The following is a 14,662-nucleotide window of genomic DNA, read 5'->3' as shown; positions in this document are numbered from 1 at the left end:
GCCAGCATTCACATCATCTCACACTTTTCTTCTACCGAGTCTGATACCTAACATGGTAGATTTCGTGCGCACGAATGATATCAATTCAAAACTGATATGTTTTACCACTTTTATTTATTGTGAATATGTTTTCTATCTTGCCGATTTCATCCCACACGTTCGATTAAGTATCATAGCGCATGGTTGGGTGTTTCCAACCTAGTGTTGGATGTAGGTGGTTACATGGTTCTTCTTTGATTACAGAGAATTCATGCTATGCATTGCATTTAAAGGATTTAAAGAAAAAAAATATATAATGCAGCACCAACATTGAAATTAACTATAAATGTGATTTCTGTTTAGTTCATCGAAACGTCGAACTTTGGCGATTTGGTTTGTAATCCAACAAAGCGTTTCCAGACAATAGAAAGAAATTATAAACCCTTCGTAGTAGGTATACTGCCTACGTACCTAACATTTTCCATACAACATAACTAGTTTCTCCTGGCGTTTGCAAACACGTGCTCCCCTCATCCGTCATTCTGCTGCCTTTACCTTCTTACTATTCCCATTTGCATGCGTTTCTGTGGATTCAATTTGGCTTTACTAATGTATTCTCCGTGTTTCAGTGTTGATTGTGGTGTGGTGGTTTGAACATCGAAATCGTCCATCGTTCGGTGTTGATCCTTCCGGTGTATTTTGTGTGTGTTTAGTTCAGTTGTGTATAGTAAATATTGTTTGCATGTTCGTTCATTGTAAGAATCGATCGAGTTTTAGAGTACAAGAGACGGTGCGCGTACAATTTGAAATAGAATATCGAGTGTAATTGTTTTCTCCTTTCTTTCGTTCGTTTTTTTTTTGTTTGCTTTCTCGTAGAACTATAGAAAATTCGGTGCAAGATTGGGTTTGTTTTGATGTACTTTTAAAGTGAACGGTTTTTGTTTTTTCTTCATTTCACCCCTCCTCCAGCACCTGTTGGCAAATGTGTGCAAAAGGTCCAGGGAGTTCCAGGTCGTCGGTGCGGGGTTATTCGTTAGCTTTTGGGGCCTACCCCGTGCTAAGCCATGGTACAAATAGAAGGAAACAAATTGTAAACCAAATGTTGTTTGTGGGAGCCACGAGTAGATAGTAGAATTTCTTGTAGGATTTCTTCCTGCTTCCAATTGGCCGTGTTGTCTTACCCCGTTGTATTTGTTTTGAACAAGGAGCAGAGGGTGTATAATGCGCTTTAGTGTAGCAGTAATATTCAACTTGTTTTCTTTTCTCTTTTTGTCTTTGCTTGTTGTCTTATAGTTTAAGAATTTATCAAAACAAGTTCCTTATTTAAGGTGTGTTTGTAGTTTTGTTTCTTCCTTCTTTTTTTCTTTCTTGTTTGGTTTATATTATGATTTATGTATATATATATATATCTCTCTTTCTCTTTCTCTCTGTATCTATACTTATTTATCCCCTTTTTGTAACTACCCATTGTAAGTATTTCTTTTTCTTCAATGGGGTCCTATTAGAAACCCTTATGGGTTTTACGATTTCTTAGGTTAGAGTTAATTTGTGCAGAAAAAACAATTTGCTTTTACCGGAACTCGGTGTAATATTCGTTTTTTTTTTTGTTCGTTTGTCTTACAATGTTTCTCTGACCTGCAATGTCGCATAAGTGACGCAGCGTCATTCGTCGTATCCTACAGGGACAATTATTCACCATCCATTAGGGTTCGAATTTTATTTTTACCTTTCAACCGACTGTAGTTATCGATGCCGTAAGATTTCCTCACACGTTCGCGCCTTGTGTCTATGGTACAAAGAGTAGGGAGGTTGCAGGACGTCCTTACGGATTTCGTACCCGAGGATCTTCCCGCCATTGTGCATGCGAGTGTGTCTGAGCCAACGCCGGTGTCACCTGCGATTAGTGAACAGTGACAAAGCAAAAGAAATCGTAGGCAGTTGCTGGGAAACGAAATAAGAAAAGATAATCTCATAACTCGTGCCCAATCAAACACCTTTCGTTCGCCTCGCGTACGCAAACATACTTATCAGCTAGATCGTGCTTAAAACCACATTGCCAACAGTTTTCAATCCCAGTGCTCTTGGTTTCTTAGGTTTTTACTAAAGCTTTTTAGGTTTTGCTTCCCCATGGCCCACTCGAAGCGCAAACAACACGCAGTGCTTGGGATTCGAACGTTAAGCGTTTTTCTTTTGCTAGGTAGCCATTCGTAATTGGTTTGGTTCCTTGGATGCGATAGTAATTTATAACGCCTTATTCTTTTGTGTTGTGTTTAAAAACTGGCTCCAACGTTTTTTTTTAACAAGGATATAAAAAAATAAAGATCATCTAACAACGTAGCCGTTCGTTGGACAATGCTGCTAACAATTTTCCAATCCGAGCAAAGAACCGAGTGTGTGGCGATGCGTAGCGCGTGTGTTTGTGAATGCTGCGTACGGGAAACACATTGTGTTTTTCCTGTTTTCCTAGAGGCCATTGCATTCGCCCTTCGAATGACGACACCTTCCTTTCTCCTCAGCTCAACAGCGGTTAGTAACTTTCGATTGCAAGAAATTTCTATTCTCATTCGATAATGTCATTTTGTTTCTCCTTTTCTCCTTAATGCTTCGAAGCAGGATGAATTGGAACTTTTCGTATCTCTGTTCTATTTGTTTTTGAACGGGACTGGGGGGGGTCTTGCACTGAACTATACAAACCCGTTTGAACATACTACGGCTTTACGGGTATAGTATTGTTGATCTGTGAGCATCTCTATGGGGGAATCGTAAAACGTTTGGTTTCGTTCTGCTTGTTCGATAAACGATAACGATTTCCTTCTGTTTGGTTTAATTTTTAGATTTTAGTACGATTTTTTTATCCATTTTCATTTCCCACCACGATGAAATGTGTTGATTCATGTTGACCACTTTCATTAGCTCATCCTTTGACGTTTTATGCTTTTCGGTTGTTGGTTTTGTCTGCAATTATCCTTGCCTTTGTCCACCTGACTAATTTTACATTTCTATCGCAGTGTCGGGTGGCCTTGCGATTTTTGTTTGCTTGGTTTCTTTAGCTGTGTCTGTTAGTAGTTTTTATTCCTTCCGCCCTCTCTCTTTTCCTCCCTTTAACTGTCGTTTTCTTCTCGTACTACCGTTATCAGTATGATTTGATCACTTTCATAATTCCTACACGACTATGTACACTTCTAGAATGGTTTCTTCAGCCTGTTGGGTATTTATGCAATATTTTCCATTTGAAATTTGTGTTTTATCATTCTCGCTTTTCAGCCTTTAATTTTCTGCGTTGCTCGTTCACGACGCTTTGCGCTTCGGCTAGCATTCGTTCGATCGTGTGTCGTCCGGTGTCGTGCGCCTTTCCTCGCATCACAATCGGTTGCACCGCCTTAGACGTACCACTCCTTGATATCCTTCGAGTTGCGGCTCTTGTTTCGCTGCGGCTGCCCCATACCTCCGCCCGCCCCAGCACCTCCGCCGCCCCCGCCACCACTGGACTGCATGCTGCCCTTGTCGCTACCGCTGCCATTCAGCCCACCGTAGCCCATGCTCATGCTGCCGCCGCTACCCATGCCCATGCCGCCACCACCACCACCACCACCACCACCCGGGCCGCCACCCATGGACCCATTGCCGGGGCCATGGTGGCGCAGCGATCCGTTGATGGGCAGCGTGCTGCCCCCGTTCGAGTGGTGCGTGCCGTTGTAGTGCGGCGGAGCCGAGGGCTGATGGTGCGGCTGCGGCTGATGGTGTCCCTGCTGGGACTGCTGCTGGTTGTAGTGGTGCGAGTTGTGCGTGCCCGAGTTACCGTGCGAGCCGCCCAGCAGTGCCGCGCTCGGCCCCTGCCCGTACAGGCCGCTCTTGTCGTGCTCGGTCTTGTAGGATCGGTCGCCGTTCGACTTGATCCAGAGGACGAGCAGGATCACCAGGATGACGGCGATCAGCGCGCCCGCCACGATGCCGATAATCATGGCCGTGCGCTCCTCGGCCTCCGAGTTGATCCGGCCGCCCTTGTGCTTGGGCAGGCGCGTCGGCGGGTACGGGGGCGGATGGGGCTGGTAGGGTGTCTCCGGTTCCTGGCTGGGCGGTTGAGCGACCTTCACCGGCGGTGGCCGACGGCCGGGCTGGTGCACCGTCGTTCGCCGTTCCTCGCCCTCGTCCTCGTCGTCCGTTGGCAGGTGAACGTCGACGATTTCCTCCTCGGTCGTGGTGGGTGTGTGGGGGTAGGTCGTCTCGCGGATGTGGTCACGATCGCGGTCCCGGTAGCTAACGGTCGTCTCGGAGGGTGTTTGCTGTTGCTGCTGCTGGGTCGTGGAACCGTACGTGCTCAAGCCGACCGTGGTGCCCGTCGAACTTGTGCCCACCCGACCGCTGGTCGTCGTCCCGGTCGTCGTTCCGGAGCCCGTTGTTCCACCGGATCCCATCGACACCGTCGTTCCGTAGCTTCCACCGGAGCTGCCACCGTAAGAACCAGCACTACTTCCCGTGCCGTAGCTTCCCGTCGTACCACTGCTGGTTCCACTGGTCGTTTCCATCTCGCTGGTTGTGTGCGAGGACGATGAGTAGGTGTCCGGTGTGCGGCCTTGGGTTGTGAGCGACGTGGTTCCCTCGGTCTTCTTGTCAAAGTCAACCGTCGTGTACGTCATTTCGGGACTCGTTTCTATACCAAATGGAAAAATGGTTATAATGTTGATTGTAACGATCGCTTTGTAAACAAAACGTTAACCTACCAGAACTTCTCGCCGTCGACGTGGTGAACACCTCGGTCACCTCACCACTTCCGGAACCGTGCAGACAGTCCTCATCGTCGCACAACTTCTGTGACGTTTTGCCCCGTCCACGACCCTTCCCACCGGCACCTCCCGCCGCTCCACCAGCCGTGGTGGCCGTTTGCTTCGTCGGGGGCACGTAAACCGGCGTGATCAGATCATCTCCCGAGCCATTCTCGAACGGCGGCGTACATTCGTCCTCGTCGTCTCCCCGGCACCCGGAACCGGCCCCGCTGAAGATGAGATCGTCCATCACGCCCGGGTAGCCGCTGGCCGGGGTCTTGAAATGATCGGAAGAGTTCTTCAGTTTAATTCTTACGGTCAGCTCACGCCCTCTGCCGAAGCGTGGTGCAAGGACACGAATGGAAATGGACATGGCGTGCGATGCATGTGCAAAGGGTGCGTGTATATGAGTGTGTGTATGTGTGTATGTGTGTCACTGTGTGCTCGTTTCGGAGGAAAATGTAGGCATGTGCGAGCGGTTGTGCAAAATGGTGCGGTACTAAGGAAGCGACTACTTGCAACTAACGACACGAACTATTGAACTACTGGCAGCTCAACGGTGGAAGGCGATGGAGCGGAATGAGAGGAACGGGGACAACGGTGGGAATGAGTGATGGTAGCAATGGTTTTTCGGAGGGCGTTGAAAAGCCGGGAACGGCCAACTGAACTGAAGTGGTACGATCTGTTTGGTGTTCTCTGTTTCAACTGTTATTAGATCATTCGATCGTGTTCGACTGTGGGTGTATGTGTGTTTGGGTGCTGTTTTGTGGGCATCCATCCTTCCCCGCTTCCCCTGGGGTTGGTGGAACAAGGATGCGCCCGCCGTGTGTCTCGTATGCGATCGTGTGTCTGTGTCGCCAGAAACGGAGAGAAAAGGGCACGTATGGGAGATGAACGGAATAGTTTTGGTTTTAGTTATGACTGCAGCTGGTTGAATAAATTATAAGTGAGAAAATCAACCGCGCAGAACCGTGACAGCTCTGGCGAGTTTTTTTTTCTTTTCTTGCTTTTGCTTTTCTACAAGACACTCATTTCTTTGGGCTTCTTGACAAATTTGTGCGACGGTAACTATCTTCGTGCTCCTGTTTTAAGTAGAAGGAAAGGACATCATTTGAGAAAGAGAACGTGGTAGGTTGCGTGAGGGGGAGGGTGTTTGTTGGGAAATTAATTTTCCCAACCTCCGGGGACGGCTGGTAGGAACTGAATCGGGGTGGACGAAATAAATCAAAGCAATCCGACTGAACCAAGAAAACATAGCAACCGGAAGATCAACGAAACGGGTGGTTGAACAGAAACGCGCGAAACGGAAGCGTGGTTCGAAATGATTCCAACAGAAGCCATTCAAAAACAGCGTCCAAAAGTCCGACTTTTTGAACTGTCCTCCCACGCATTGACCCTATAATATATAACACCCACTCCCACCGTTGTGGCAGCTCTCGTTTTCAGCTCGTTAAGGTTTTGATGTTTGTTCAAATGAAAAAAGTAGCAGACAAAAGGTAATGCTGGATCGTGGGTTTTGCAAACAACTGTTCATTAGTTTGGTGCGGCATAGAGTCAAACGGAAAGGTGCGTTGTAATTGATAAAGTTACGAAACGAATACACCGATTTGAACGGGTTTTCTCTGTTGGCATGTTGCAGTTGGCACGAGAGAAAGACAGACACTACAGACACACACACACACAGACACAGAAGAACCGTTCCAAGATGCGACGGTCGATGAAAATGCAATAAGAGGCGGCCATACTTTATCCTTTTACAGTGTCAACAGAGAACCGTTCGAAACAGGTCGTTGTTTTGCGACAAATTGGAAGAACAGATAAATACAGAACGATGCAAGTGTGTGGCGTTGACAGAACTTTTTTTAAAGAATGTTCGAAAACAAAGTGGGTTAATAAAGTATGATTACCAACAGTAACCTTAAGTACACCATCTTGGATAGAACTGTTAATTACAACTAGTTTCTCTTGCCACACACTCGAATCGAACGAAACGAAACGCAAAATATCAACGAGAAATACTTGTGAACAATCTGTACAAAAATAACCGACACGGAAACAGGCACCAATGAAAACTCGAAACAAAAAACAAAAACTCAATAAATTTTAGGAAAAAACGAACGATAAATTAACACAGAAAAAAATGTAACAGAGCAGAGAGAGAGAGAGAGAGGTATTTAGAATATAATAGAGAAAGATAGAGAGGAGAAAGAGAACGAGAAAGAGCGTTTTCGAGATAGAAAATTGCTTTTCGTTGAAAAATTCTAACCTGCTGCATTCTTTGGTCATTTCTATCTAAAACGCCAGTTACCAATTGTACATCGCCCCGAACGTTGATGTGCGGGTCGCGCTCCGCGGCCAGATCGAGGACTCGCAGCCGGTTCACCGACAGTCCCGCGATCACCCCGCTAAATGGCCGCTCGATGCGCGAGCGACCATTGCGAGCGATTTTCCCACCGACCTGAATGTTGGCCATCGACGTGAAGACTGTTGACTGGTGGCCTGGAAAGAAGTTGGTAGGGTTTGTGTACAGAAGTCGTGCTGAAGCTGTTTGGGTAAATCCGGTCCACGGTCTTACCGATCGAGGACACCGTCTGGACGTTATAGTCGTCGATTTGCAGCGTAGCATTGGCACCCGTGCGTGTGAACCGTACGATGTGATAGTTGTTGTCGTTCACCTTCACGGCAACCTCACCCAGGGGTAGGTCCTGTGTGCCAACGTTGTACACGGTGAAAACATTTCCTTCCACCTGCAAACATTGTAGAATAAAATGGGAATACAGTGTTGTGGACTTTGGCAGCCTGTTATGGCAAATCTAGGATCATCAAGCGCAGCTCCAATGGAGATTCGCTGCAGGTATAAATGTCTACCGATAAATGGCCGAGAATGACGTTTATGTCTCCAAAGGAAACATAGATTTCGATCCAGCGGAACTTACGATCTCCATCTCAATGTAGTCCTGCGTGGTAGAGCTCTCGATGCGCAACAGGACGGCGTCAGACTTTGTCGTCACAAACCCAAGCGCGATACTATCCTCCTCCGTGTCCGGTTGGCGCCCCGGTGGGAAGTTGTACTGTATTAGGCCTTTGTTGTTTCCAAACTCATACGATATTGATTCTGCAACGAGGGTAAGGTAAATTGAATCTATAGTCTAATACAAGCTCGCTCTTATTGAGGCCATCGTTCTTACCATCATAGCACGTCGGTCCAGTGAAGGAGGTCATTTCGCACTCGCAGGCATACGCGTTCCACTGCTGCACACAAACGCCCCGATTTGCACACGCATTCTGGCTACACTTGGTGGGTCCCTCGCATCCGGACACAACCAGCGAGCTCGGTACGACGGCGTCCTCCGTTAGGCTGGGCGAACTGTCGGCCAGATCCACCGAGGCGATGCAACCCTCGAACCCAGACCGGGACGCAATGCTCGATGGCAGCCGGGTGTACATGTCCTTAAACACGCCGCCCACATACAGGATACCCTCCAGCTCGAGGTGCATATTATTGCCACTGGCGGTGTAGATTTCGATCGATTCGTCCACGGCCAGCGTGTGGGTCTTTGGGCCCGGTCGCCGGATGCTCACCGAGTGCCACCGGTTGTCGTTCATGTGGATGCGGGCCTTGTCGCGCAGGGTGATCGGTCCATCGCCCAGATCGAACACGTAGTGGATATGGCCGTTGACGAGCTCGACCGCCAAGAAATCGGACCGCTTGCCACCGTTGTAGAACAGCAGGCCGTTCGGTTCGAGCGTCTTGAAGCGGAAATCGACGAACACCGAGGAGTAGGCCTTCAGGATCGGCAATCCAACGTACGAGTGCTTCGACCGGAACGTCGCCGGAAGGTATGGGGATCCCGGTGGGGAGTTCACGAACCGGGCCGTCAGCTTGAACATGGTTGTCGGGAGCGAGGAAAGCTCGGGTCCGAGCGATTTCACAAGATCGATGTAGCTGCAACGAGTTGAAGAACGGTTAAGAACTTCTACCACAAGGTTCTTTTCGGCGTGGATTAAGACGATCATTACCGATGCCCATTGTAGACGAATCCCTGCAGCTGGCCGACAAAGTTGGGCATGGCGGCCGTCATTTGGATCTCCTCCTCGGCATGGAACAGGCCTCCCAGATGTATCGACTTCACCTCCAGCGTACCGTGCCGTCCCAGTATTGCTTCCGCTAAGGATGTAGGTAGAGCACAGGCAAAATATGGAACGAAACAGAACGGGCCACCGAAGGGAAACAAACATTCTAGTAAAAAATGGTTCACTCGGCACCACTCCAGGGCTCCAGGGACACATTAACATAGCTAATAACAAAGGGTTCCCTGGAACTACGGTTAGAAAACATATCGTAAAAAAAAACGGTGAACCTTGTTTTGGGGGGTCAATTTGGAGGTTGGTGGGATTCGGTGTGGGTGGGGAACGAACTTGGTGGTAACATTCAGAACGCATTCGCAAAAATCAAAACAGACAACCTAAACATCGTTAGTTTCGATAGCCAGGCAGGCAGGTGGGTTGATGTTTCGTTTTGGGATGCAATGAAAATGGTTTCGGCAGCGATGACCGGGGTCCGGCCTGATTGGGTTCCCTAAGGGAAAGCGACACGGCGTCTGATAGTGAGTAGTGGTTTCTATTGGTTGGTTGGTTTTCCAGTTGGGTTTTCTAATGTCTAGCGACGTTTGGGGTGGGAAGGTGGGGCGAGCTAAAGAATATGCAGATGTCGAATGCACAAATGATAAGGAATATGTAACGAGGGAAAAAAAGAGAGAAAAAGAAGGGCGTCTATGGAGACCGATTTTCTAACGGAGTAATGCATAGCAAATCACGGATTAGAAAGGAAGAATAATATCGGAATATTATTACTCTGGAGTAATTAAGGTGCAAGGTGCAGTTGGCAGAAAAGCCGGTTATCGAGGGGATATCTTAAAAAAAAAAACAAAGTAAGGAGCGACATTACATGCATTGTTAAACCAAACACTAGCAGATGAAATACACGGGCAACATTCTAAACACTATCATTCAGCCGAAAGCATATGAATAAAAAAACCCCACACTTAACTACGAGCACAATCAAGCATGAACATGAATTAGTGTTGACGGATCGAAAATATATGAGTAGATATTTCTAAAAAAAAAACTTTCAATAACGAGTGCACGATCGATTTGATAATGATTAGGTTTTTCGGGCAGCTGGTTTCCCACCGCCTCGGAGGTAAATGTTTCAAGTGCCTGGCGCGGCTGTGAGCAGTTTCCTCTTCTCTCCAGGACGATACACCGAGATGTTCGCGATACTTTTTAATTGTGTGCGCCAATGAAGGATGAAAGGTGTGAGATTGGTTACGAATGCTGCCGAATGGTTTAAAAGTTGTGTCGCCGGTGGGCGGTGGTGGGATGGGTGGAGGGAAATACGATGTGAACCAATGAACGTTCTTTGTGAGGAGCAAGTGATCTACAAAAGTATAGAACAAATAAAACCGTGGTGATGAAAAACGGATGACCAAAGTCGTACTTCCTTATGCAAGAACCGAACTAGATAGTGCGCTTCAAAGGACAATGTGACAGAGGTAGCACGGAGGAGAGGGGTGTGTGGTTCGGGCGTATGCAAATGGCTGCGTGTGAAGGCTAGAGTCAAAACGAAACTTGAGCACATACAGGCCACACAGTGTGTTAGTTAACATCGTTTAGGACAGTTCCATGTTCAATGCCAGAACCAGCTTTGCATTGGTGGAGAGTGTAGGGATCAAAACCGGGATGAATCGAATGGTGGCGGGGGAGGTGGGGAAAGGTGGGTGTCTTTTGTTTTCGTAGACGGCGAAATTCCGTGCTTCGCTTCACACACAGCGTCAAGGCAAAGCTGTGAGGGGGTGCGGTGGTAGGGCGAGAGCACTCGTGCACAATGTGTGTGTGTGGGTGTGTGAGTTTCCAGTGAGCTAAAAGGGACACCGAGTGAGACAGCCATTTTTATATTTGTTGTCTTTAGGACGACACTTGGTGGATAGAAAACTAATAGAGCAAACGGAACCATAACCGACAGGCGACTAATTGAAAACTGGCTTTTGCACGGTGGAAATGAAAAACACACTTACACATACACACGAGCCAAAACAAAACAAACCAAACAACCAACGAAAACTTTGAAAAAGAAAGAAACATCACATGGTGAAAAACCGAAAAATCACACACAAGAACGGCTCGAGTGTTTTGCTGGTTCGATTACTAACGGAAGGGTGATTGCCATTTTGTTGAACGGTGCACACAATGGTGGGGTGGTGTACTGGGTGTTGTCTATTTTGTTTGTCTTTGTTGCATTTGGTGGTGTGCCTTTGGTGCATCTAGTGGTGGTTGGTTTTGTTTTTTTTTTAATTTTTTGCGGATATAATTGCGTGAAAAAGGATGTTTTTCGTTCTAAATTTATAAACACATTCAATCCATTATCGGGTTATAAAAATTAAAGACTTGTTGTGCTGGATGTAGAGCAACACAAAAACAGCGCGGAAATCTACCCTTGAAAATGGTTAATGAGACACACATTAGAGGCGTTGGGTAGCGAGTTCGCGTGCGGGTGTGCGATTTAGACTGGAACTGCAACATGCGCTATGTGTAGTCGAACCATTTTCTACACACATTTGCAGGTAAAAGTACCTCATATCACGTTTTCGTTTATTGCCTAAGCTACTGTATACTGTTCATCACCAATTGTAGAGTCCAAAAATTCTTATTGATATCTCGGTTCAGGAAATCGTCTATCGTCTCCATTTTGTTCTTATGATCGATAACCGTCCAGAAAGGAACAGAAAAATCCCTACAACTTGACGATGCTTGACGATTTGCCCTTCATTCGTTGGAAACCGCGTAACGAATGACGTTTAGTTGGCAATCATCGATTCCTCAGCTGCTTGTTTCAAGAGCACTTATCTGCACACAACCAAACCAATACCGTGTCCGACATTGCAAGGGCCACCACGGTTCTCGGCCATTGCGGAGAAAGGTTGCTGGAGGTTCTGTGTTTTGCTGTCGCGTGTCAATAATTGGTCATTTAGAAAGTGGATCGAATTTGACCAAGGTCCTTGTGAGCGAGTTTCGAATTGCATCATAATGCACTTGTAAACAGGGTTGGCTTGCGGTAAACTTGCCTTAAACATACTAGAAACATTTGCTTTGCGACAACGATAAAGATGGGTGAACGGGAAAACAAATCATTCAGCTCGCAGGGAAAATGTTGGTTTTAATTTTTCTGAAATTCCATGATTTCTTTCGTGTTCGTGCCAATGTATAAATTTCGCTGTTAGTATTGTAAGCAGAATAATTTGTCATGCAAAAGGCATGTGGCTGATGGAGGGATAAATATTGTGCTGAATTAAATCAGTGAACAACAAATCACCGCAGTCGTAATGATGCTATTTTATAATAAAAAGAATTTCAATGGTTCCCGAGAAGAAGAGCGTTCAGTCGACAAGAGTGCTACAGAAATGTTTATCCATAACCGGAGCATGAAGCCGTGTAACTACTGTTTTTTTTTTTTTGGGGGGGTAAGGTGAGCTGAAGATACATTTGTTTTAGGTGCGTAAATACTTGCGTGGCTCAATCAAAAACAAGAAGGAGTGTCAGTATGATGCAGTGAGATTGCCGACAAATAAACGGTGACATTCATACAGCCTTTTGCTTCTACGAACGAACGTAACGGACGATCATTGGTGAAGTATCGTCCGAATGCAACGTGAAGGAAAAGACAAATCTAAACACGCCTAATGTGTGATTTTGCTTGGTTGGTTGTGTGTATGTATGTATGTGCAAAGGTACAAAACCCCGTCAATGTCGACGTGAAGTGTCGACGGGTTTGATGAAAAGTAACGGCCTAAGGAGTACGGGTATTATTTTGTGCTCGTGTGCTTGTAGTGGATTATGTGGATTTTGGCAAACATACTTTACTTTCGTGTGGTTAATCATACTTATTTGTAATAATAATAAGGAAAAAAATAATATAAAAACGGTTTATACTTTAGGGATAGCAATGCAGAAAGAAAAGGAATGAACGAAATCAAACGAAACCAACGTAATCAACTAGTTAAAAATTTTGGTGCACATAAATTAGCGCCCTGACGTTCGATCAATTTTGTACGCGATCGCGCGTCCGCGTCGTTCGGTGAAAAAGGGGGGCTTCAACCTTCAACGGTATACGCTGAGCTTTAAGGTTCCGTCTCGATGCTGCACGAACGGGTTGGAACTGCTTCGGATGGGTTGTTCGAAATGGAGCCATTTTAAAGCCAATCTTAGTACTTGAGAGCTCATTCGTGAAGGAGGGCTTCGAGGGTGGTTAGAATTTTAAATCGGTTAAATCGAAGAGACAGGGGTTCTGTGAGGGTTTGTGATGAAATTTTATGTCAATGAAAATTATGAAGCAAATGGATGTACTTTATGATGGATGACACGGTTAACGACTGCATTGGACGGTTGCACAACCATAGGTAAAATACAATGACTAAATTGATGCCATTTTTTAAGCATGTTATTTCCATCTGATTTGGGTGGATTATAATGTTGATAGCGGTAATACCGATGAGTCGAACGAATGAAATGCAAAGCGATACCAAGCCGCATGTCATTACCTCCATCGGTGGGATCATTTGTTTCGTGGAGCATAAAATTGAAAAACGCCCATCTATCATTCATCCAATAACGCTAGCTTTCGTAAGTGGAAAACGTAAGCGCTCAACAATTCCAATTAAAAGAATATATTTTCAATTTACTGACGTACGCTCGATCTGGCATCGTAATGGATCGAGCAGTATAGGTGTGCATCATGCCTCATGCTCGGTCCGGGCCGATAGCCCGCGTGCGCCCTTATCGATAAATCAAAGGGAAAGCCCCTATTTTGCTTTCCGTTCGATTTTGTCGTTAATTGTAGCCGCTGCCGCTGCGCTCGACATAATGGTCAATTATTGCACGTGTGTTTGGTGCATGTTCAAAGGGCCAGGGGCGGAACGAAACAACGATTGCATTGCTTGGAGGGCTTTTTTATCTGCACTCATTTTCCGCGACACTGGATGTTGGTGATAAGAGCCTGTTTTTCAACGGCGTCCAATTTGCCTTATAATTACTGCAGTCCCGCTTCAACTCGACCCGAGCATTGCGTCGGGTGTTGGAATGCAATGGAAATGTATTATCTTCGAGCGTACCGTGCACGAGGCCGTGAGTGGTGAAATTTTGCGGTGAAGTACTAGGCGCCTCCATCGGCCCAACATGGGATTATTTAATTTCAATGCACATTCCTCCACGTTGCTCAATTCGTGTGGAAAGTTTAATTGTGCAAAAGAATGGTCTAATGTTCACCACTTCCTGTGAGAGAGCGGTAAAATCGCCTCCAAAATTCGCGTTATCATGTTAAATGAGTTCGTTTGTTAACACCATTTTGCAGGACCAACAGGATGCACAATTCATACGAGAGGAAAAAGCATTATGAGTGTAAAGTCATTAATTTTATTGAAATTTCATCGCCGTCATGTCAACACGCCGTGTATGGGTGTCGAGTAAATATTACCATCAAAGAGTGGTGTTGGCGAGGGGGTTTTCGCCAGTTGCAGTGCTCGGTTCGTTGCACATGATGCATCTGCCCACATCGGTGCACCATGGCCCTCGACGGATGCGGCAACCAATGTTCAGCCGAATGTCGAAAGGCGTTTGCCATTACGAGTCATTCCGGTGCTTGTAAATGCATGATGCTACCCACTATCCCACTTCCGACGGGCAACAACCATCAGCCGCTCGAATCGAAGATAATAGATCGTGCTGGTATGCATGCACTTGCTTTGCGGTAGCACCGTGTACCTCAAACCAACTCGCATATATACACCCATTTCGGTGCAGTGATTTGCAGAACACCGTTTTCCGGCACCGCACCAGTAACAATCAGTTGTCACCTGGGACATTAG

The 14,662-nt window shown here is 46.4% G+C and overlaps 1 protein-coding gene across 1 annotated transcript in view; it reads right to left on the bottom strand.

The window, feature by feature from the left end:
* Positions 1–3,359: 3,359 nt before the first annotated feature.
* The window catches only part of LOC131260548 (neurexin-1), a 78,109-nt gene continuing 66,806 nt past the window's right edge, over positions 3,360–14,662 (bottom strand). Inside the window, exons 15-21 of the mRNA XM_058262298.1 lie at positions 8,763–8,910; positions 7,931–8,688; positions 7,679–7,857; positions 7,318–7,489; positions 7,009–7,241; positions 4,701–5,040; positions 3,360–4,630 (exon numbers count right to left, since the gene is read on the bottom strand). Of these exons, the coding sequence (XP_058118281.1) occupies positions 3,360–4,630; positions 4,701–5,040; positions 7,009–7,241; positions 7,318–7,489; positions 7,679–7,857; positions 7,931–8,688; positions 8,763–8,910 (3,101 nt within the window). The remainder of the gene's footprint in view (positions 4,631–4,700; positions 5,041–7,008; positions 7,242–7,317; positions 7,490–7,678; positions 7,858–7,930; positions 8,689–8,762; positions 8,911–14,662) is intronic.

The sequence above is a fragment of the Anopheles coustani genome, chromosome 3 (genome assembly GCF_943734705.1).
Source record: "Anopheles coustani chromosome 3, idAnoCousDA_361_x.2, whole genome shotgun sequence".
Classification (NCBI taxonomy): domain Eukaryota; kingdom Metazoa; phylum Arthropoda; class Insecta; order Diptera; family Culicidae; genus Anopheles; species Anopheles coustani.
This window is presented reverse-complemented; position numbering and strand designations above follow the sequence as displayed.